Consider the following 23,242-nt stretch of genomic DNA (forward strand, 5'->3'; position numbering starts at 1 on the left):
GTGAGCTCCAGGATCCTGCTTCATCTTTCCCCTCGGGTATTGCCTTTGGGATCGCTAACTTAATTTCTTCAAACCGGCGCTCGATACTGTCCCCTGTCCTCCCATAATACGTCCCAGGTTCCTCCATCTCAATAAATGGCACCATGACCTATCCTGTTGTCATCCTTGATCCCCACCTTCCTCCGCCTCCTGCATTTTGACCCACCATCTAGATCTGCCCGTTTGTGCCCCAGGGCTCACCTCCACGGCCCGAGGCATCCCATTCGGGTCCTTGTTTCCTTCTTTTAATTCTCCACACAGCAGTCAGAGTGACCCTGACAACGTCACTTACTGAGTCGACTTTCACTCACTGCATTTGGAGGCAAATCCAAGTTCCTTGGCATGACCTTGGCACTTGGCTCCACTGACCTCTCTCATCTGTTTACGGCTACTCTTCCATTACCCATCTGCCTTCAGACTGGCTTCCCGTCCCTGCCTGGGACACACCCAGCACCTCTCCTTGGGCCCTTTTTATTGGCTTCTCTCAGTGTCCGTCACAAGATGATGCTGCCTGAACTCCTATGGGGGGCCACACAACTACCCTCTCCTTGAAATCAGTATTCAGGGCGTAGCTCCATTGTGGGTAACAAATATTGTGAATTCCCAGATTGTATGCTCATGAAATCTCTTCCACACGTATGAAGTTTTAGAGTTTACAGACTTAAAATGTAAAAGCACTCATTTCTTGCCACCCCAAGAGTTATATAAAACAACTTTAAATACAGTTTTTATCAAAATAGCAAACATATCTAGAGCTTCTTGATTAACATTCTTCTCAGGCCCGTTATTGACTAACAGATATAGAATGAGGCCAAAATAGCAAAATGAAATGGGAAAACGAGCATTTCAGGGAAAAACAGTGAGCCAGCCTAGGCACCAGTATTTTCCTTCTTTCTTTCTTTCTTTCTTTCTTTCTTTCTTTCTTTCTTTCTTTCTTTTTAGTTTCTTTATTTCTGAGAGAGGGAGAGAGAAGAGAGAGAGAGCGCGCGCGCAAGCATGAGTGGGGGAGGAGCAGAGAGAGGGAGACACAGAATCCAAAGCAGGCTCCAGGCTCCAAGCTATCAGCACAGAGTCCGATGCGGGGCTTGAACTCGCAAACTGTGAGATCATGACCTGAGCCGAAGTCGGATGCTTACCCAACTGAGCCACCCAGGCGCCCCCCCTTTCCTTATTTCTTGTTTCTCTTCTTACATTTTTTTCATCAAGTCTTTACTTACTATATTAATTACCACCTACTTTTAAGGTTCTAGTCTACTTCTGACTGTATAAGATGATCACTTAGTACTTTAAGTGAGAGCTTGGGCACAACTGCAGATGTCGATATTATTTTATTTATTAGTATTTTTAAAAAATGTTTTATTTATTTTTGAGAGAGAGAATGTGAGCAGGGGAGGGGCAGAGAGAGAGGGGGGCAGAGGATCCGAAGCGGGCTCTGCACTGACAGCAGAGAGCCTGATGTGGGGCTCGAACTCACGAACCATGACATCATGACCTGAGCCAAAGTCACATGCTCAATGGACTGTGCCACCTAGGTGCCCTGATATTATTTTAAAATTCAATTTGGGGGCCCTGCTCCAAAATGAATATATAACAGTGAATATCTAAGTGCAGTCTAATTTATGGAAATACCTGTAATTTTATAGAAAGCAAAAAAAATGAACAGAACTAAAAACACTGATCAGAGTAAAATGAATACACCTGCTTCTGATTCCTATTGGATTTTTAGTTTTCCATCCACCAAATGTGTGCCACTTTAAAAGCTGATTTCTGTAGTAAGATGTTAATGCTTTGTTCCTGGCACTGAAGCGACATCATCGACCCTGGGAGGGCAGCGAACTGTGGGTGCAGGGGGAGCTTCAGACAGGCCAGGCCTGGATCAGAAGCTGACTTACTATTGTGCGCAGTCTATCAGCTGGTATTCGTTGGACCTCTCAAAGCACGCCTTCACGCCTTCATCGTCCCAAAGCTTCTTCACGTGATCAAAGAATTCCTAAAATCGGAAAAAGTTACAAAGAAGAAAGCACACGTGTTACCATCTTTTCAAAAGGTAAAAGTAAAAAGAAACTGCCAAAAAAATTTTTGCAGGTAGCGCATGAACCGTTTTCTTCGAGGGAGTCGATGTTACACGCCATATACACCACACAGGGCTTGCGATCAGCGTGACGAAAACACGCACCTCTGTGATCATCGCTCACATCAACAGGTCACACATTCTTGTTGTTCCAGGAAGTTCCCCCAAGTGAAAATTACAAATCAAAAGTAATTTTCTGGCATTCACCAACTATACATATGACAGCGATTTTAAGAATAATTTTAAGGTTTTTAGTACTCAGTCACCTGTCTAGTGGTAATGTCACTTCAGCAATGAAAAATCATGCCTATTACAATGATAAGTTTGTGTTAGCTGCTGAGCCATGATTAGGAATGGGCATGACTGAACAGATGGGTCAAATTCGGCCCAGAAGCATTAGGTACACCAGAAGGAAACCTTTAAAATTTCACTCTTCGGGGATGCTAATTCACCGCTTTTTGGTATTTTTTAAAACTGTGAGTTAAATGTTGAACTGTGATTTTGGTTCCCTCAAGCCCATGTGAGCGCAAAGCTCAACTTCATCCATTACGGCAAGGAGCACCCTCCCTGAAAAGGAGGCCAAGAACTTTCCTTCTCTTGAAGTAAGAGGTGGCTTTATGAATTCTTATTTCCAAAATTACCCAAATTAAATTAGCAGTGCTATGGAACCAAATGACAACACATCAGCTGCTAAATATAAAAGAAGTTATGTAAAATTTCACAAACCCGTTCATTAGCATATTTATATCCCTTCCCACATCAGTCATCAGCCTTCCCAGCAGCCCTAGGCAGCACCCAATTCCATCTCTGATCTGCACAAAAGGGTCTGGGGCTTCTGATGCCTTATGTTCACTGTGGCTGCCATGTTCTCTAACAATCAGCATTGATTTTTTGGAGAAAAAAAAATAAAGGGCTGGTTCTTTTGTTGGAGATTCACAATTCCATACAAGGGCGGATCCAAGTACTGTGGGGGCCTCTTTGAAAAAAGAAGAAAATCTTGAGTACGCAATTCAGTACAAAACCCTAGAAGGGGCAGTAGGACTGAGGGACCCTGAGCTTAAGCTTCATGAAGTTCTGACTGCCTAGAATCAGGAACAATCTTTAAAGGTTTGCCACATCTTAACACATGTCATCTGTCTGGCTGCCTGTTGTCATTAACAAATCCAAACTATCCACAGCTGACAACGAAGGAGTACTCCATATGAAGGAGAGATGCTGAACCTCTCAATTTTTATCTCCCTCGATTTGTGGTTCCTTCTGGTGTCTCCCACCACTGCTCTTGTCACTCCACTGACGGAGTTTTTATCAGTATCCTTAAAATTTTTTTTTCATTCTAAGAGCCATATGAAGACACACACACACACATACACACACACACACCCCAAATGAAAACTACTCTACTTGATATTGTCAAGACGGTCTGGTCTCGGAAGACAGTGATAACTCCCGTGTCATGGTGATATTCGGAGTTAAACCCCATCTCTCTCCCCCTCCTGCAAACCCCAAGTGCAACAGTCTCTTGAATAAAGTTCCTGACTATCTTTATCAAGTGTCAGAATCATTTTTTCTGTCAGCAGTCTGAGCTGAAGCCTCTGAGACAGAATTACAAAGCAGTGCTTGAATCAAGATCCAAGATACAGGATTTCTGAGGTCCGTGTTCATAGCAGTAGCAGAACAGGAATCGCGGGCACTGTGGTTTTAAAGCAGATGATCTGGACAACACCAGATGAACACAAAAACAACAGTCTCTCTGTTTCAGCTTCCTAATTGGTGACCAAAGATGTCGGACTAGAACAGAGCTAGAGATCGACAGAGAGCCTGGATTCTCCATGTTTACTTTTATTTTTTTTAACGTTTGTCCATTTTTGAGAGACAGAGTGAGAGCAGGGGGAGGGGCAGACAGAGAGGGAGACACAGCAGGCTCCAGGCTCCGGGCTGTCAGCACAGAGCCCGACTCGGGGCTTGAACTCACCAACCACAAGACCGTGACCGGAGCTGAAGTCAGACACTTAACTAACTGAGCCACCCAGGCACCCCACTCCATGTTTACTTTTAAGGGGTTCTAAAAACCTCATGGAAAATTCCAGAGCCGCTACTGCTGTTGCTTCTGCCTTTTATTAGGGAAAATTTCAAACTTACAAAAGGAGAGAGAAGAATTCGCCAGGCCTCTCATTCCTCAGCCTCCCCGTTTATCAACACATGGCCAATTCTCTCGCTCTCTCTTTTAATAACTCATGGCTTTCCCCCCACATTTCCTATTTTGCAGCACATCTCTTACATCGTATCATTTTATTTCAACATTGTTTCTAACAGATAAGGGCTCTTAAAAGTCATAGCCACAGTACCACTATCTCCATGAAAAATATCACAACAGATAAAGAAATGATTCTGTAACATCATTATTCAGCCAGCCAATTCAGCTTCTTCAGCTATATTTAAACAGTTGTCCAGAGCCAGGCTAGAATTTTCACGTGTTTGCTAAACCAACTGGGAAATAAATATGAGGAATAATTTTGGTATGCCTCCATTAGCAACTAAGATGAATAGTATTAAATAAAAATAATTTCAGTGTTGTGCGTGTGTGTGTATGTGTCTGAAAAAAGAAGAATGATTCACAGAGAAATATAATTTGCTTTTGACAACTGAGGATATGTAGAAGTTGAGAGTATAAAAAGAAAATTCTTGGGGCACCTGGGTGGCTCAGTTGGCTGAGTGTTCGACTCTTGGTTTTGGCTCAGGTCATGATCTCACTGTCATGAGATCAAGCCCCCACGGGGGTGGGGGTGGGGGGGGTCTATGCTGACAGCATGGAGCCTGCTTGGGATTTTCTCTCTTTCTCTCTTCAAAAATAAATAAATAAACTTAAAAAAAGAAAATGATGGACATTTCTTAATTTTCTTCTGTATTACTGAACAAAAATTGCCTTGTGATCTTCATATATTTAGCAACTGAAATACACATTTATGTCATTCTTATTTAAAGGGATTTGACATAGCATAACCTATAAAGGTATCAAGTCACTGAGTTGTACAGCTGAAACTAATGTCACATTGTGTGTCAATGCTCTTCACATTTAAAAATAAAAAATAAAAAAATCCAAAGGGGTTTGAGTTGTGTTATAGAAACTAAAAACCAGGGGCGCCTGGGTGGCTTAGTCGGTTGAGCATCCGACTTCGGCGGCTCAGGTCATGATCTCCCAGTTTGTGAGTTCAAGCCCCGTGTCGGGCTCTGTGCTGACAGCTCAGAGCCTGGAGCCTGCTTCAGATTCTGTGTCCCGCTCTCTCTCTGCCCCACCCCTGCTTGTACTCTGTCTCTCTCTTTCAAAAATAAATAAACATTAAAAAAAAATTAAAAAAAAGAAAGTAAAAATCATACACACAGGTCTTGAAGGAGAGCTTTCACATGTGGCGTGGATGGAACCCCTCCCTGGGTTGAGTGTAAAGATGTTCTTCATGCTCATTACCTAATATCCCTTCTAAGACGACTACGGAAAATCTCTCTCCAATATTAGTACCGGGAATACTTTTTCTGCATCTCTCAAAGCCGCTTTTTATATTTTATTATTAATTTTTAATCACAGGGACCCTCTGGCTCTTGGGCTGTTTTCATTTATGTCACTGAGTTGACCGCACGAAAGCGCTGCGGTCCTGTTCTGGGGTCAGTCTTCATGCGTGTCAAGTCATGATCTCATGGTTCTTGAGTTCAAGCCCTGAGTTGGGTTCTCTGCTGTCAGCACGGACCCTCCGTGGGATGCTCTCTCCCCCTCTCTCTGCCCCCTCCTCTCTCTCAAGAATAAATAAAGATTAAAAAAAAGCGGTCATACCTAGTATTTACTGAGTGCCTTGTGTGTTCTAGGCAGTATTCTAAGAGCCTTATATACAAGGTCTCCAAGCCTCACGCTTTGGATTCTAACTCCACTTTCGGTTCCGCGTAACTTACTCTCCTGATCCTAACTTCCTTCTCCTGCGTTTTCACATATTTCATTACCTTGTATTACAACTTTGTAAGCAGCACTAAATCCCTTCCGGAACAAGCTGAAGCACAAACAAATGTTTGCTGGATCTTTCTATGGGAACACAGTGGATAATGTCCACCACCACAATCGAACGGACCTTAGGAATAGGCAGTGGGAAGATCAGAAGCCCTTTATTTACATGGGATTTTCTACAGCTCAAGTTGAGGTCTGATTCATTTAAAATACACACACTCAATTTTATCCCTTGGCTAACAGAAAGACTGAATAGGTTTTTGTCATTTGTTTTTTCAGATATATCTGGTAGATATCATGCCTGCTGACACTATCGTTCTGTTATTCGTAATCTCTGTCCGTCCTCAAATCTAATTCAATACAGTATGTCTAAAATTCTATTGAGAAACAGCTTTTAGAAACTATGTTAAAAGAAAAGCCAAACATTAAATCACTAGCAGTCCCCTCATCCATGTCCTATGACCCACCCTGGGCAGCAATCTCAGCAGGTTACCACGTATGAAAAGAGGTCCTGCTGGGGCACCTGGGTGGCTCTGTCGGTTAAGCCTCTGACTTCTGCTCAAGTCATGATCTCATGGTTCATGAGTTTGAGCCCTGAGGTGGGCTCTCCGCTGTCAGCACGGAGCCTCATTGGGATGCTCTCTCCCTCTCTCTCTGCCCCCTCCTCTCTCTCAAGAATAAATAAAGATTAAAAAAAAAGAGGTCATACCTAGTATTTACTGAGTGCCTTGTGTGTTCTAGGCAGTATTCTAAGGGTCTTATATACAAGCTCTCATCAGAGACACCCCTGCCATGTAGGTGATTCCATTCCCATTTACTGAGGACAGAATGAGTTGATTACGGATACTTGATACTTGCTCAAGCTCTCTTGGCTAGGAAGTGGTTGACCCTGGATTCCAAAGCCTGCTCTGAGGCCAGCTGGCTTCCTTCTCCTTTGCTGGAATGGCTGCTCCCAGTGAGGGCAAACGCAAATGTACAATGTACCCCACACTCGTCTATTTTTTTCTCCTTTAGGACAGCCTGCTTTAACTATTCTTAGAATCATTTTTAACAGCTTTTGAGGTATACTATACATACTACAAAATTCACCCATTTACTTACAAAGTCGTGCAACCACCAACGCAATCAAGTTTTAGAACGCCTCCATCATCTCCTCACCCCTCTCTGGTGCCAAGCTCCGCCCCAACCCTGGGTCTCAGACACCGTTCATCTACTTCTGTCTCCACAGCTTCACCTTTTCTAGAAATTTCATATAGATGCAATCACCTTGTCTTTTTGTGTCTGGTTTCTTTGACTCAGCATGATTATTTTCGAGATTCACCCATTTTGTTATGTATATTTTAGCAGTCTGTTCCTTCTTAAAAATTGCTGAGTTCTACGCCATTGTATGAATATACCTTGTTTTGTTTATTCATTCACCAGTTGATGGTCATTCGGGTTATTTCCAGCTCTTGACTGTTATGAATAGTGCCATTAGGAATATCTGTGTACCAGACTGGGTTGATAGCCAGAGTGGAATTGCTGGATTATATGGTAGGTGTTTAACTTAAAAATTTTTTGTGAATGTTTATTTATTTTTGAGAGAAAGAGGGAGAGAGACAGACTGTGAGTGGGGGAGGGGCAGAGAGAGAGGGAGACACAGAATCTGAAGCAGGCTCCAGGCTCTGAGCTGTCAGCACAGAGCCCAACGCGGGGCTCAAACTCACGAACTGCACCGAAGTCAGATGTCCAACCGACTGAGCCACCCAGGTGCCCCGGTAGGTGTTTAACTTTAAGAAACTGATTCACTGGAACACCGGGTGGCTCAGTCGGTTAAGTGTCTGACTCTTGATTTCGGCTCAGGTCATGATCTCACAGTCGTGAGATCCGCGTGGGGCTCTGCACTTGGCCACAGAGCCTGCTTAAGATTCTCTCTCTCCCTCTGCTCTTCCCCCAGTTGCATGTGTGCTGTCTTTCAAAAACAAAACAAAACCAAAAAAACCCCCAACAGCATCCCCCCCCAACCTGCTGCATTGTTTTCCAAAGTGGCTATTCCATTTTACATTGTCAAGAGGTCAGTGTCTAGGGGTTCTAGTTTCGCCACATGGTCTCCCATGCTTGCTTCTGTCAGTCTTTTTAATTTGAATTACTCTGGTGAGTGTGCAACGGCATCTAATTGTGGCTTCAGTTTGCATTTCCCTGACGACCAATGAGTTTGAGCATCTTTTCATGTGATTGCTAGCAACTTGCGTATCTTCTTTTTGAGTGTCTGTTCAAATATTTTGCCCACTTAAAAAAAAACTGGGTTGTATGCCTTCTTAGTATGGAGTTTTATTTCTTTTACAAGAATAAGGGATTTAAAAAATTGTCTGGATTTAAGTCTTTTGTCAGCTCTAGGTTTTGCAAATATTTCCTCCTAAAGTGGAACTTGCATTTTCATTTTCTAAAGTGTCTTTTGATGAGCAAAGTTTTAAATTTTCTGATGCCCAGTGAATCAATTTTATCCTTTTAGCATTTATGCTTTTTTTGTGTGTTCTAAGAAATCTTTTCCTAACCCAAAGTAAAAAAAAATATATATATATATATACACATATATATATATACATATATATATATGTATATATATACACATATATATATATGTATATATATATACATATATATATGTGTATATATATATATATATATATATATATGTGTGTGTGTATATTTCCCCCAAGTTTTCTTCTGTAAGTTTTAGAGTCATAGTTCTTACGTTTAGGTCTATGATTCATTTGAGTTAATTTTTGAGTATGGTGTGAGGAAAGGGTCAAGTTTCATTTTTTTTCCATATGGGTATCCAGCTTCCCCAGCATATTTATTGCAAAGAACCTTCCCCACTGACTTACTTTGTACTTTGGTACCTTTGTTGAGATAGACTATATACATGTGGGTCTATTCCTGGACTCTCAATTCTGTATCACACTGAACTGTATGTCCCTTCTTTCGCCAACAATACACTGTCTCGATTGCTGCAACATGTAGTAAGTCTTAAAATTAGTAGTGTGAACTCCTCCAGCTTCGCTTTTCTTTTTCAACATCATTTTGGCTGTTCTAGGTCTTTTGAATTTCCACATACATTTTAGAATTAGCTTGTCAATTTCTATAAAAATCCTGCTGGTATTTTGATTGAGATTGCATTGAATATATAGTTCACTTAAGGGAGAAGTGTTCTAATCCATGAACATGATGTGTTTATTTATGTCTTATTTAAATTCTTTTGTAATTTACTGGGTATAGAGCTTTCATATCATTTGTTAAATTTTTTCCTCTATAGATTTCTTGGATGTTATTTAAAAAATTTTTGTTAACATTTATTCATTTTTGAGAGATAGAGAGAGACAGAGCATGAGCATGGGAGGGGCAGAGAGAGGGAGACACAGAATCTGAAGCAGGCTCCAGGGTCTGAGCTCAGCACAGAGCCTGACACGGGGCTTGAACTCACGAACTGCGAGATCATGACCTGAGACAAAGTTGGACACTCAACTGATTGAGCCACCCAGGTGCCCCACTTGGATGTTATTTTAAATGTACAGGTTTTTAAAATTTCATTTTTGGATTTCTTTTTCATTGCTAGTATGTAGAAATACAATTGGTTTCTGTATATGATCTTATGGCCTGCAACCTTGTTAATCTCACCTGTAAGTTCTAGGCGCTTCAAAGTGCAGCTGTGTATAGAAACAGCCGTGTGGCTCTGGTCTCTCCTCTCTCTTCCTAAAGTGTGACCCATTAGGCAGAATCATACCCTGGAGTAGAATCAGAATTCTCTGTGGTTCCAAGTACAGAGTGCTGAGCCTAGGGGACTTCACTCCCTGCTGTGGCCATGTTTCATGGCTTTTGCTGCTCTTAAACACTTTTTTTTTTTTTTTTTAAAGATACGCTAAGGGGCACTTGGGTGGCTCAGTTGGTTAAGCCTCTGACTTTGGCTCAGGTCATGATCTCGCGGTTTGTGAGTTCAAGCCCCACGTTGGGCTCTGTGCTGACAGCTCAAAGCCTTGAGCCTGCTTCAAATTCTGTGCTTCCTTCTCTCTCTGCTCCCCGCCCCCTGCTCACACTCTGTCTCTTTCTAAAATAAATAAACATTAAAAAAGTTTTTTAAAAAGATACACTAAGATTTGTCTAGGGATTTTACTTTTATTTCCAAATTATAATCTCACAAAACAACTGCGGTAAGTATAAAGTTTTAGTTAATCAGATCCACGAACCATAGCAGAGAATTAAATAAATCAACCTCATAGTGATGAGAACATAATATTCCTCAAGTATTTCTTTCTCCACAAACTTAATTTTTGAGCTTTTGATTTCCCCTTCACAACACTCCCACTCTTATACCTAAGAGTCTCTCTGTAAAATCCTAATTCTCTGAGAAAATTGTGCACTTGGAGAATGTCTAAGAGACTCATCAGAGAAACTTATTTGTGTGGGAACAGAAATAAAATAATTAGGTATTTTCATTCGGGATAAAAGACTCAAAGAATCACGACTTTAGTCACTGCTTCCAGACAATTCTCTATCAAGTTTTCTGACACAAGTTCTCGTTGGAACATAATTACATAACCCTTTAAGGTATTATTCTTGGTCTTCTTAGTCACTCTGAATTCTTTGTTTTTTGTGCTGAGAGGCAACATGAAAGGAGGACCCCTCCTCTTTGGGAAGAAAGTGAGATTTAAAGTAAATGTCTTTAAAAGTGCGTTTGCTCTATTTCTGCTGGCAACAATTATAGAATTAGACACACATTTCTTTGAGAAAGTTTTAGTGTAAAACATACTAACGGTATCTAATAAGGAATCAGAAAATACTCATGGTTTGAGCATGGATTTTTGTACTGGAGTGCCTGGGATCAAATCCCAGCGACTGAGACTCAGTTTCCTTTTCTGCTCCACAGGATACAACAGTTCTTCTAGGCAGAGGTTGGCTGGGACAGGTCAGTATCTGGGGAACAGGAGGTGCACGTGTGAGGGGTGAGGGCAGGAAGGAGATGAAGTAAGGTGGCTGGAAAGACAAAACGAGACATGGGATGGGGTGACGTGGGGGGGCCAATTCTGACTCTAGACAGCCAAGAGAGTGATGACCAACAGCGTGAGGTGCCGGTGAATGGTGAGGGTCCGGGAGAGTCCTTTGACACAGGACAGCACAGAACACAGTGCAGTGTTTCTGTAAGAATGGGGCAAGAGCCGTCAGATTCCAACAGGCCGAGAGGGAAACACACGGCGAGGAAACAGAAGTCACGGGTAGGCTCCAGAATGGAGTTCTAGAAACATCTACCACACACTTGCTGGTATAAGGCATTACACCAGGCGCTGGTGTGGGAAAGGGAGGGCTCGGGATTTCAGAACGTAAGGAGAGGGATGAGCTGGGTCACCAGCACAAGGCAGGTGATGGTGCGGCTGTGCAAAGAACCAAGAGCAGTGCTTAACTTCCCACCCAGTGCTTCTGATCCTGGATTTACCCTAGACTTGCAGACCCTTCCAGAAAGCCCCCCCCCCCCCCAGCCAATGTGGCTTGTCCAGATTTACCCATTTAACAGCTGGGGAGGGAATGAAGCTGGCTGAATACTGTGTAAGATTACTAGAAGGAAGGAAAGAAAAGGGTGCAGGATATTTACATAAGAATGTGTGCTACAACTTGGGAAAGGTGCCTTCATGGCCTTGTGCTGCAAACTGAGCTTCCGAGTCCTTTGCACAGGGGTAGGGTGCCTGCCAGTGACCTCAAGGACCAACAGCTCTCCCCCGCAACAGAAACAGGGTGCAGCCAGGAGCTGCCATGGGGGCAGCTACGTGTGTACCCGGACCCTAAAGTTAGCTGACGGTGTCCTGAGTGGACAAGAACACAATCACGCGGGGTTTTATCATGGGAAACGTGGGGCCCCGCAGCTCTGCTGGGTGGACCAGTCAGAGCACTCTCTGGGAGGTGACAAACAGCCACCAGAAACTTCGGGACCTCGCACTACATTGGAGGCATTGGTGATTCAAATTTCTATGTAGATATAAAAGAAGGTATTTCAAAGGCAACCACGGAGCTCCTTGGCGATTCTGCAGCAGCTGCCAATCTGACAACAGACAACCGACATAAAAGGGAAGGAAAACTGTCCCCAAACCCCAAACACCGTGCGTGTTTGTGCAAGATCGTCTTTCGGATTTCTTCCATTTCGGGGACTCTATGATTTTAAGTGTTGTGTTTTTCCTCTTTCTTTTTATTTCTTATGCACCAGTTTTACTGGGATATAATTCACACACCATACAATTCACCCATTTAAAGTGTACAATTCAATGGTTTTCAGTGTACTCGTAGAGTTGTGCAGCCATCTCGACAATTGCTTTTGGAACGTGACCTCTCCCCACCCCCCGAAGTCCTGTACTGTCAGCAGTCACCCCCCACGTTCCTCCCCCCCCCAGCCTGTGGCAATCACTGATCTACTTTCTCTCTCCTCGGAGCTGCCTATTCTGGACATTTCATATACGTGGACTCGTAGAACACATGGGTCTTTTGTGTCCGGCTTCTTTCCCCCAGCATGTTTCCAGGTTCATTCATATTACAGTACGGATCAGTGCTTCATTCCCTTTTATTGCCAAACAATATCCCATTGTGTGATGGATCACATCTTGTTCATCCATTCATCATCTGGTGGACATTTGAGTTGTTTGCACTTTTTGGCTACCGTGAACAATGCCGCCACGAACATCTGTGTGCGAGTGTTTGTGTGGATGCATGTTTTTAATTCTCTTGGGCACACACCTAGCAGTGGGCCTCCTTTCTTTCCCCAGGGAAACATCTGGAACCATTTACAAGCATTACTAATTGGAATTTCTAATTGCACGTGTTTAATTCATCTCAGCATTTGATGACCAAACAGTTATGTGTCCTAACGGAGGCTGACAGTGTGGTAGATATTACAAGACGGTCAATCTCATCTAGCTTCTGAATGTACTTCAGGTTTAATGTGAACACAGACAGGGGTGCCTGGGTGGTTCAGTTGGTTAGGTGTCCGACTCAGGCTCAGGTCATGATCTCTCGGTTCGTGAGTTCGTGAGTTCAGGCCCGGCGTCGGGCTCTGTGCCGACAGCTCGGAGCCTGGAGCCTGCTTCGGATTCTGTGTCTCCCTGTCTCTGACCCCTCCCCCACTCACACTCTGTCTGTCTCTCGCTCTCAAAAAATAAATAATGAACGTCAAACAGATTTAACTTTGAACGCAGACAGACCTGGCCTTCTTGAGCTCCTGACAATTGCAAAACAAAAAGACTCGAAGATGACCTGAGGCCCCGGCTCCTCCCGCCTGGGCCCCACATCTGTGTTCTGCTGCAGTGGCTGGCAGTCATCTCCTGAGCTCACTTGGGGCCGTGCCCCGTGGAAACAGGAGGCACCAGGGAAGGGCAGAGCCGGTTCTATTCCTTTGGAGCTTACAGTGACCAAGTGAGTGTTTGGAAGGAGAGTTGTGTGGGGCGGAGGGAGTGATTATTCCTTCCACACCCTCCACTGTGGACTCAAACAATAGGTGTTATTCATCCACAGGTGTGATTCGGCCAATGTTATCGAGGGGCCCCGAATGGGTAAGCTTTGTGAGGGGCAAGAACACAAGGCAAAGTTTAAAAAAAAAAGGAATGAAAAGGGCCTGGCAGGCAAGAAAGGGGGATTTCTTGTGCAGGTGAGGATTAAGCTCGTGGCCTCCCAGCTGCTGGGTTCAGTGGTCAATTCTCAGTCCCCTCTTACCTGGCCTATCATAAGCAGCATCCAACACAGCTGACCACAGTCTCTGTACTCCTGGCTTCCAAGACATCTCCCTCTCTCCTGACTTTCCTCTGACCCCATGGGCAGTCTTGCTTGGTGTTCTTTGCTTGGTCCTTCTCTCTTCCCAGCCTCCTACCACTGGATGGACTCACGGATCCTCCTGGGTCGTCTTCTCTGGCTAAACTCACTTCCTCGGTGAGTTCCTCCATCCTGAGACTTAAGTACCACGAACATGCTTGTGACTTTCACACTGACGTCTCCAGGTGAACTCTCCTCTGAACTCTGCACTTGTGCATCCATTGCCTGCTTGACATCAACACCTGAATTCTAACAGGCGACCACAACTCAGGGAGTCCAGAACGGGATGCCTAATTATCCCCCTAAAACTTGCCCCACTTTAAGTCTTCCCCAGTCGCTGGCAATGCCACAATTTAGTTGCGCAGGCCCAACCCCCGGAGTCATCCTTGACCCCTTTCTCTCACATCCGACATGTGATCCTCAAGGAAATCCTGTCGGCTGTACCTTCAGAATACGCCCAGATTCTGATCACATCTTGGGCCTGTGCTGCTGCATTCCTGAAGGCAGGCGTCACCCGGGACAGGAAGGTATTGCCACTGAACCCCACCTGACTTGTTTCCACCCTTTCTTACCAGTCTCTTCAACTCCGGAGCCATGGAGTTTTTGAGAACGTAAGTCTGATCACATTACAACTGGGTTCAAAACGATCCCATGCTAACAGCCCAGTCTCCACAGATGGGTGCACAGATGGACAAAATGTGGTATACACATACAATGAAATCATTCAGTCTTAAGAAGGAAGGAAATTCTGCAATATGCTACAACATGGGTGAACCTTGAGGATATTAGCCTCAGTGAAGTAGGCCAAACACGAAAGGACACACACCGCACGATTCCACCTATATGGCGTACCTACAGTAGTGGAATTCACAGAGAAGAAAGTGGAATGACGGTTGCAAGGGGGTGGGGTACGGGGAACGAGGAGTTTGTGCTTAATGGGAGCAGAGTTTCAATTTGGGAGGATGAAAAGGTTCTGGTACGGATGGTGGTGATGGCTGCAGACTAACACGAACATACTTAATGCAACAGAAATCATACACTTAAAAATGGTTAAAATGGCAAATATTACGTTTTGTGTATTTACCACATAAAAGAGTTTATTAAGAAAGCCAAACCAATCCAATCCAATGCTTCCCATCCCAGAGTTAAAGCCGAAGTCCCCACGTTATCTGACTCCCCTCCCCCATTCCTGGACCTCTTGCCTTCTCCTGTCTTCTTGTGTCTTCTCCGGACACACAGGCCTGGCTGTTCCTGGGCCAGGCCCAATATTCTCATTCGCCCCACCAGACTGTCAGCTCCGTGAAAGTAAGCTCCTCTATCTGCTGCTGTATCCACAGCACCTAGAATCATGCCTGGCACATACACATTTGACGGCCATTTTTGGAATCTATGAATGGATGGGAAGTCTTTGGAGGTTTGGATCAAGAGAACCCCGGAGCTCTGCTCTAGGGATGTGAACTCAGGGGCGACAGGGAATACACCACTGTATACAGCAAGCCTGGAGTGAGCTTGCCAGAGGAGAGAAGGAGCGATAAAGCAAGAAAGGATGGCAAGGATGGGACCTCAGACTGGAGATCCGGAGGAAGAGGAGAGCCAGGAGAAGATTAAAACATGTACTGTAAAATGAAAACCAAGATGTAGTTGTGGGAGCAGCGCCGCTAGCCAAGATGGAATTTAGCTGATTACCGAGGTCAGAGTGAAAAACCACTTACAACAAGACGGTAGACACAGGGCTTCCTTCAGAATCAGTGCAGCTATTCCAGTAAGAATTGAAAGCAACCTCCAGGGGCTATGCAAGACATAAGGAACACAACAAACAGAACAGCTCTAGTTCTCGCTCTCGTGAATCTCTTAGAGCCAAACCATCTAATGAGCAGCCAGCAACAGGGTTTTAGGGGGAAGTCCACAACAAGGAGGATCTTTATTAGTTTTTTTCCTACCTTGACTCCAAATATCAAGAAAATGATATTTTCATGGCAAATGGAACAGTAAGAGGGAATAAATTAAGGCAGCTGACAGATTACAGGAAGAAGAAATATTTTTCATATAATCTTAAAGAAATTTTTTTTTAATGTTTATTTATTTTTGAGAGAGACAGAGAGAGAGAGAGAGAGAGACAGAGACAGAGACAGAACACGAGCAGGGAAGGAGCAGAGAGAGAGGGAGACACAGAATCTGAAACAGGCTCCAGGCTCTGAGCTGTCAGCACAGAGCCCAATGCAGGGCTCGAACTCGTGAATTGTGAGATCATGACCTGAGCTGAAGCCGGACGCCTAACCGACTGAGCCACCCAGGCGCCCCATTTTTCATATAATCTTTATCCTAAATCCACTTTTCTTCCTACCACAAGAAAAATGTCCCTCAACTTTCAGGCAAACAGGTAACCGAGTTATATTTGGAAAAGCTTTGAAAAAATAAACACTATCAATGATGGTTAATCATTGCACTGATTACTGCTGTGCCTGTTCTAAGGACAGCCTGGGCTCACTTATCGGACAGTGTCTCCTTATTCCCTGACCACAGAGCACTGTCCTTGGAAGAACCTGGTACTTAAAGTTGGAGAAGAACAGTTCTAATGTCTTTCCTTGGGTGTCTAGTGGACGTCTTAAACTCCACACGGTCGGTGTTGAACTCCCGACTCCCACCCCCCACCCCCCCGGCCAAACCTGCCCCCTCTACAGCCTTCACGTCTGGGCGGATGGCAACTTTGTCTTTCCAGTTGATTGGAACCAAGCGTGATGTCATTTTGATGCTCCTCTTCCCCTCACCGACCACACTGGGATCCGTCACCGTGACTCTGCTTTCAAACTGTAGCTGGGGTTGAATATCTCACCATGTGCACGGTTCTAACCACTAATACCTGCCACTTAGGTTATGGCGAGACTCCCCCCACCGGTCTCCCTGCTTCCACCTACAGCGTCTTTTGAAACTGCAGAGGATGATGCTTTTATAGTGAAGGTCAGCTCAGGTCACTCCTATGGGGCGCTACTCACTCAGAGTCCCCAGAGTAACTGTAAGACGCTGTTTCTTCAGCACCCCTCCCTCCATACATCTCTCTAGTATCATGCCATCAGCCTCCTCCTGTTCACTGTCCAGCCACGCTGGCCTCCTGCTCTTCCCTGCACCCCTGGGGTCTCCCATCCTGGGGCAGGACCTTAGCCCTCGCCTAAGCCTGCCCAACCATTCTTGTCTCTGCAGTCCTTAGCACCTCCTAATACTCTTTAACAAATGCAGTTATCATGTCCTACTTATTCCTTGCATTCCCTGCTAGACTATAAGCCCCACGAGGGCAGGGATCTTCATGTTTTCTTCCCTGATGTATGTCAAGCACTTGAGATAGTCCTGACACTAGGGCTCGAGACGTGGTTGTTTCACAAGCAAGTGAACGAATAAACTGTTATGGGAAGTCCCCTCCTCTCGCTCTGTCAATGTTCACCTCCATAGCAAAAGTTTATGCTAATCGAGAGCTGAAAATTTGGGGCGCCGGAGTGGCTCAGTCAGTTGAAGTGTCCGACTCCTGGTTTCAGCTCAGGTCATGATCTCATGGTTGGTGAGGCTGAGCCCCGCGTCAGGCTCCGTGCTGCCAGTGCAGAGTCGGCTTGGGATTTTCTTTCTCTCTCTCTCTCTGCTCCCTGCCCCGCTTTCTCTCTCTCTCAAAATAAACAAACTTAAAAAAAGCTTAGAGAAAAAAGAAAGCTGAGCATTCATACACGTTATTTGTCAGTAAATTTGAATTGATGGAAACCTGGTTTGTGTCTATAGGTGGGTTTCATCATTTGACGTTTAAAGGCACGTTTCTTCCGGTTCTCTCCTATGAATAATTTAAAAAGTAACTTTTCTCGATCCCAAGAACATTATTGTCCTCAGGAAGTTATAAAGAACTCACGTAACTGACAGCGTGTTGAGCACGACAGGTGAAGGTGTTTCCTTTCTAGGACAGACAGAGCTCAGCCTTCCACACGGGAGCTTCACCACAATGCGCCCTGCAAGTTCGAGGCTGCCCAGCCCTTTCCGGGCCGAGCTCTGACCCCTTGATCCTCAGGGTGGTTGTTTGCCCTGAGGGTTGTAACCCATGGCCGTGTCATCTGGCATGGTCAAGTTCTACCTGGGCCTGTGTCTTGAGGGACATTCTCCTGACGCGGTTGCCCCTTTCCTTCTGTTGGCTTCCGCCAGGATTTTTAACTCTCTTCTTACCAAATGCTGTTTCTACATGGTAGTAAATGGCCCCCTGCCACTTACACATCTCCCCAGAATCTCCAGCAAGAACCATTTATTCCATACTCGTCAAATTCCTAATTATGACCAGCAATGTGCATGGATAACAAACAACCGAAGCGTAAAGTTATACCCTCAATTTACTCTTCCGTACAACTGGTCACACAACCCTCACATGATTCTTAAATTCTGGGCCTCACTGCCGGGGTTGGTAGGACACTTGCTGTTTTTCATTTTATCCACCCATCCATCCACCCACCCATCCATCTATCTATTATCTGTCCATTTTGTGTATGTTTACATTTGAAATAAATATATAGAAATAAGCATATATATATATATATATATATATATATATATATATATATAGTCGTCAATGTTAAGGCTGTTGGTCCACAGGGGAAAAATCAGAACATGGGATATTAGATTCAACTTACAAAATAAAACAAGCAACCGTGATAATAATAACAGCACTTTGGTTTCATGGTCTGTGAAGAGTAGAGAGAGATGGGAGAAAAGGAAAGGAAGGGGACAGAGGAAAACAGACACAGAACAGGGACAGAAAGATAGCTTCAGATGGAGGGGAAGACAGGAGAGAGGATGAGAATCAAAGAGAAAGACTCAGGGGCACAGAGACACAGGGGTTCGCACACACCTGGCAGCAAGGAGACAGTGGGAAGTTTTGTAAATTGTGTCATTTTCAGACATGGCTACTAACGTTTTAAAACCAGTGATTAAAAAAAGCCACAAGCAAAAGTAGTACTAACTAAGGGTAGGTCAGTTGATAACAAGCAGAAGGCTGCATGGGCTGGATAGTGACCCTGTTATATCACTGTGTTACTGTATAAAACCACGGAGACATCCTCACTGTAGAAATAATAGAACATTTGTGTTTAAGGCAGGGCAACCAAAAGATGCCACAAGACATTGAAAAATGATTGCTCTAACACCTCCTAAGGAGACAATGGTCCTCACAGCAAAACACTCAGACTGCTCCTGGGCCAGAGAGGTACCTCTCCCAAAAGCATAGTCTCAGAGGGACTGATGGCCTCTGTGCCTGGGGAAATAGGCTTGGGAGCATAGGGCTCATTAGTTTGAGGTGTATTTTCTAAAGATGTTGTTGGAAAGGGTATATTCATTTAAAATATGTTAAGCTACTTAAGTGCTTTTAACTAATGATCTGACATCCACATTTGATTCTGAATGTTCCATCTTTTGATATAAACACTGCTAATTAAGAGAGAATGTCTTTAAAATCCACGAAGGCACTTAACAACAAATATATCAAAGTTATATTCAAAGGATAGAATTCTGAATGTGACAAATATCAGCAGACCATTTTATGTGTGCATGTTGTAAATACAAACACAATTTATACATCTTTGATGAACTGGATCGGTATTTGCCTTTTATTGTAAAGATCACAGAAGACGGGAAGACTTAAATGCTAACTACTTTAAAGTATATTTATTTTACTTTTGAGAGAGAGAGAGAGAGAGAGAGAGAGCAAGTAGGGGAGGGGCAGAGAGAAAGAGGGAGAGAGAAAATCCCAAGCAGGCTTCATGCTGTTAGTGTAGAGCCCGGCATGGGTTTCGAACCCACAAACTGTGAGATCATGACCTGAGCTGAAATCAAGAGTTGGATGCTTAACCGACTGAGCCACCCAGGCGCCCCTTAAATACTAACTACTTTAAAGGCACAAAGAATAAAGAGAATTAGCTATGTAGGGGAAGGTCCACCCAATTCTGGATCCAATCCATCCAATTCTGTGTTTTGTCGCCATGAAGCTGAACTTCCCTGTGGAATGAGATGGGCACGAAGCCCCCGGTCATCAACCCCAAAGGTCCCGCAGTAGGTCTCAAGGCACAGAACACTAACCTGAGGGCAGGAGTATCACCAGCGTGCTTTACATGTCTGTTGCCAAACACTGTACCTGCTCATTGTCTATCTGTTATGGGGAAGTATGTGCTAGAAAATCTAACTTACTCATTTAGGTTACAATGTTTACACCAACACTGTGCGATTTGTTCACTAACTCCTTGCTCCAATTCCACTTCATGATGTCACTTCATGGTTGGTCCGAAACCACTGGGACCTTTCTGTTTTGTGTTTCTCTGTGTGGGTGGGCCTGCTTGCAAAAAATACATAGCGGATTCTGACAGATTCATTTCTAAACTCAACTGGAAGCGGGGCACCTGGCACCTGGTTAAGCATCCGACTTTGGCTCAGGTTATGCCCTCATGGTTCATGAGTTTGAGCCCACGTTGGGCTCTCTGCGGTCAGTGCAGAGCCCTCTTTGGATCCTCTGCACCCCTCTCTATGCCCCTCCTCCCCCTCAAAACAACAACAACAACAACAATAACAAACCCCTAAATTCAACCAAAAGCTTACTTCTCTGATAACACTGTCCCCAAAGGGCTCTCAAAAAGGAATACTAAATAATCAAGTAATTCAAGGGATGGAACTTTGTATACCATAAACAAAACAGTTTTTTTTTTTCTGTTACAATTAGGTTAGTCCCCCAAAGTAGTAAATATGACAATATAAATCAAAAGCTTTAGGGATGTTGTACCTTTAAGCAGTTCTGTTGGGAATTTATCCAAAACAGTGTGAAGGTTCCTCAAAAAATTAAAAATAGAACTGCCCTATGACCCAACAATAGCACTGGTAGGTGATGCATAGGGGAACATGTACACCAATGTTTACAGCAGCACTTTCAACAATAGCCAAATAATGGAAAGAGCCTAAATGTCCATCAACAGATGAATGGATAAAGAAGACGTGGTTTACATATACAATGGAATACTACTTGGCAATGAGAAAGAATGAAATCCTGCCATTTGCAGCAACATGGATGGAATTGGAGGTATTATGCTAAGTGAAAGAAGTCAGTCAGAGAAAGACAGGTACCATATGTTTTCACTCATATGTGGCTCTTGAGAAACTTAACAGAAGACCATGGGGGAGGGGAAGGAGAAAAAAAGTTACAAACAGAGAGGGAGGGAGGCAAACCATAAGAGACTCTTAACTACAGAGAACACACCGAGGGTTGATGGGGGGTGGGGGAGAGGGGAAAGTGGGTGATGGGCATTGAGGAGGGCACCTGTTGGGATGAGCACTGGGTGTTGTATGGAAACCAATTTGACAATAAATTATATTAAAAAAATAAAAATAAATTAAAAAAGGAATTTATCCTAAGTTAAGTCAAGAGTTGTAAAAAGTTACATGCAGTATTTTACATATATAATAAATTTCATATACTACGTAATAGCAAAAAATTAAATGTCTACAATAGGGAGTCTGCCAAATGAGTAATGGGATGCTCGTATGATGAATACTATATGTAGTAGAGGGCAGCCATTAAAAATCAGGTTGTAAAGGTATATTCATTAAATGAGAAATGTTTCTAATAAGTTTAAAAAGCAGGTTTTAAATCAGTAGCAAACTAAGATCCCAATTTAATAAAAAATGGGCATGCTTGTCCATAAGATACTGGAAAGATGTCACCAAGGGTTCGTAATGTTTATATCTGGGGACTGGGGCTGTGGAAGGATGTTATTTTCTTTCACGGTACTTTCCTGTATTAAAACTAAGAAATCCTACAACATATGACTCTCACCACGTTAGTCAGCACATTGTGGGTGCTGGGGTTACCTCTCGCTGGCTTTCTGCTTAATTATGTTCATTTCTGAATACACAGCAGGTCTTCACAGACATAATGGGACAGAATGGAATGATTGTTTTCCTCTAATGCAATAACAGTGTCCTTGCAGGGAAATGTTCTGGTGTCTTTAAAAGCAGACTGCGGTTTTGATCAACCTCATTGCTGGCCCCTCCGTTCCTGGTCGTCAGTCATCTGGAGCTGATGAAATGGGAACTGTTTTACCCCTACCCTGGGGGGGTACCCCTTCTCCTTCGAGAAGGCTGTTCTCCTCCTGACTGGAGTCTGAGGAGATCCAAAGAACCCAGGTGAAACCCAGACCTTCAACAGAGGGCTGCTTTTCTCAGCCAAGCAACCGAAGTGTGTGGGAGACCAGAAGCCTGGCCGGCAGAGGCAGGGTCCTGCTGTTACCAGCTCCTGACACAGCCAGATGACCCAGCTGTGCAGACAGAGCCCTAAGCTACACCATGATCAAGTTTCAAGGAAATAGCTGCCTATAAAGGATCTCAGTTAAACTTTTCCCGTGATGGAATTTATATTAAGTATCAAGTCTTTCACCGTATCTGCCCTTTTGTCACTATCCATAAATCTGTAGTTTAGCATGACAGTCCTTGGAAAAACGGCAGTATTTTAAGTCGTTTTAACCTATTTTTTACTCAACAGAAATTCAAGAAAGCAAATTTTTCCTGATGATGGGCACAGACATTAGGTGCCTCTTATGTACCTCTTAAGATTTTTTAAGAAAACTGAATTGAAATTTGTGTAACATAAAATCAACCATTTTAAAGCGTGCAATTCAGTGGTATTAGTATATTCACAAGGCTGTGTACCCACCATCTCTGTTTAAGTAGGTTCTAGAACTTTCATCAGTTCAAAAGAAAACCTGTGCCCATTAAGCAATCAATCTCCATTCTTCCTCCCCGCTCCCCAGTACCAGGCAACCACTGGTCTGCTTTCCGTCTCTATGGATTTGCCTGTCCTGGAGATTTTACAGAACTGGAACCCTACGACATGTGGCCTTCATGCCTGGCTTCTTTCACTCAACGTAATATTTTCAGAGCTCATCCACGTTGCAGCATGAGTCAGCGTGTCACTCCTTTGTGGCCGAGTAATACTCCATCGTACGTACAGACCACGTTGGGTTTATCTGTTCATCTGCTGACGGACATTAGTTTCTTCCGCCTTACGGCTATCGTGAATAACGCTGCTATCAACGTTAGTTTATGGATATCTGCTCGATTCCCTGCTCTCAATTATTTTGGAACTGCTGGGTCACATGGTAGTTCTTTTAACCTTCTGAGAACTGCCAAACTGTTTTCCAGAGTAGCTGCAGTGTCTTCCTTTCCTGTCAGCAGTATATGAGTGTTCCAATTTCTCCGCATCCTCACCAATACTTGTTATTATCGGTAGTTTTTATTTATTTTATTAAAAATTTTTTTCTAATGTT

The 23,242-nt window shown here is 43.8% G+C and overlaps 1 protein-coding gene across 3 annotated transcripts in view; it reads right to left on the reverse strand.

Moving 5' to 3' along the window:
- The window catches only part of GNAL (G protein subunit alpha L), a 153,339-nt gene that overhangs the window by 43,531 nt on the left and 86,566 nt on the right, over positions 1–23,242 (reverse strand). For all 3 annotated transcript variants that reach the window (XM_019814977.3, XM_006938772.5, XM_003995009.6), the window contains one exon: positions 1,932–2,029. In XM_019814977.3, the coding sequence (XP_019670536.2) occupies positions 1,932–2,029 (98 nt within the window). The remainder of the gene's footprint in view (positions 1–1,931; positions 2,030–23,242) is intronic.

The sequence above is a fragment of the Felis catus genome, chromosome D3 (genome assembly GCF_018350175.1).
Source record: "Felis catus isolate Fca126 chromosome D3, F.catus_Fca126_mat1.0, whole genome shotgun sequence".
Classification (NCBI taxonomy): domain Eukaryota; kingdom Metazoa; phylum Chordata; class Mammalia; order Carnivora; family Felidae; genus Felis; species Felis catus.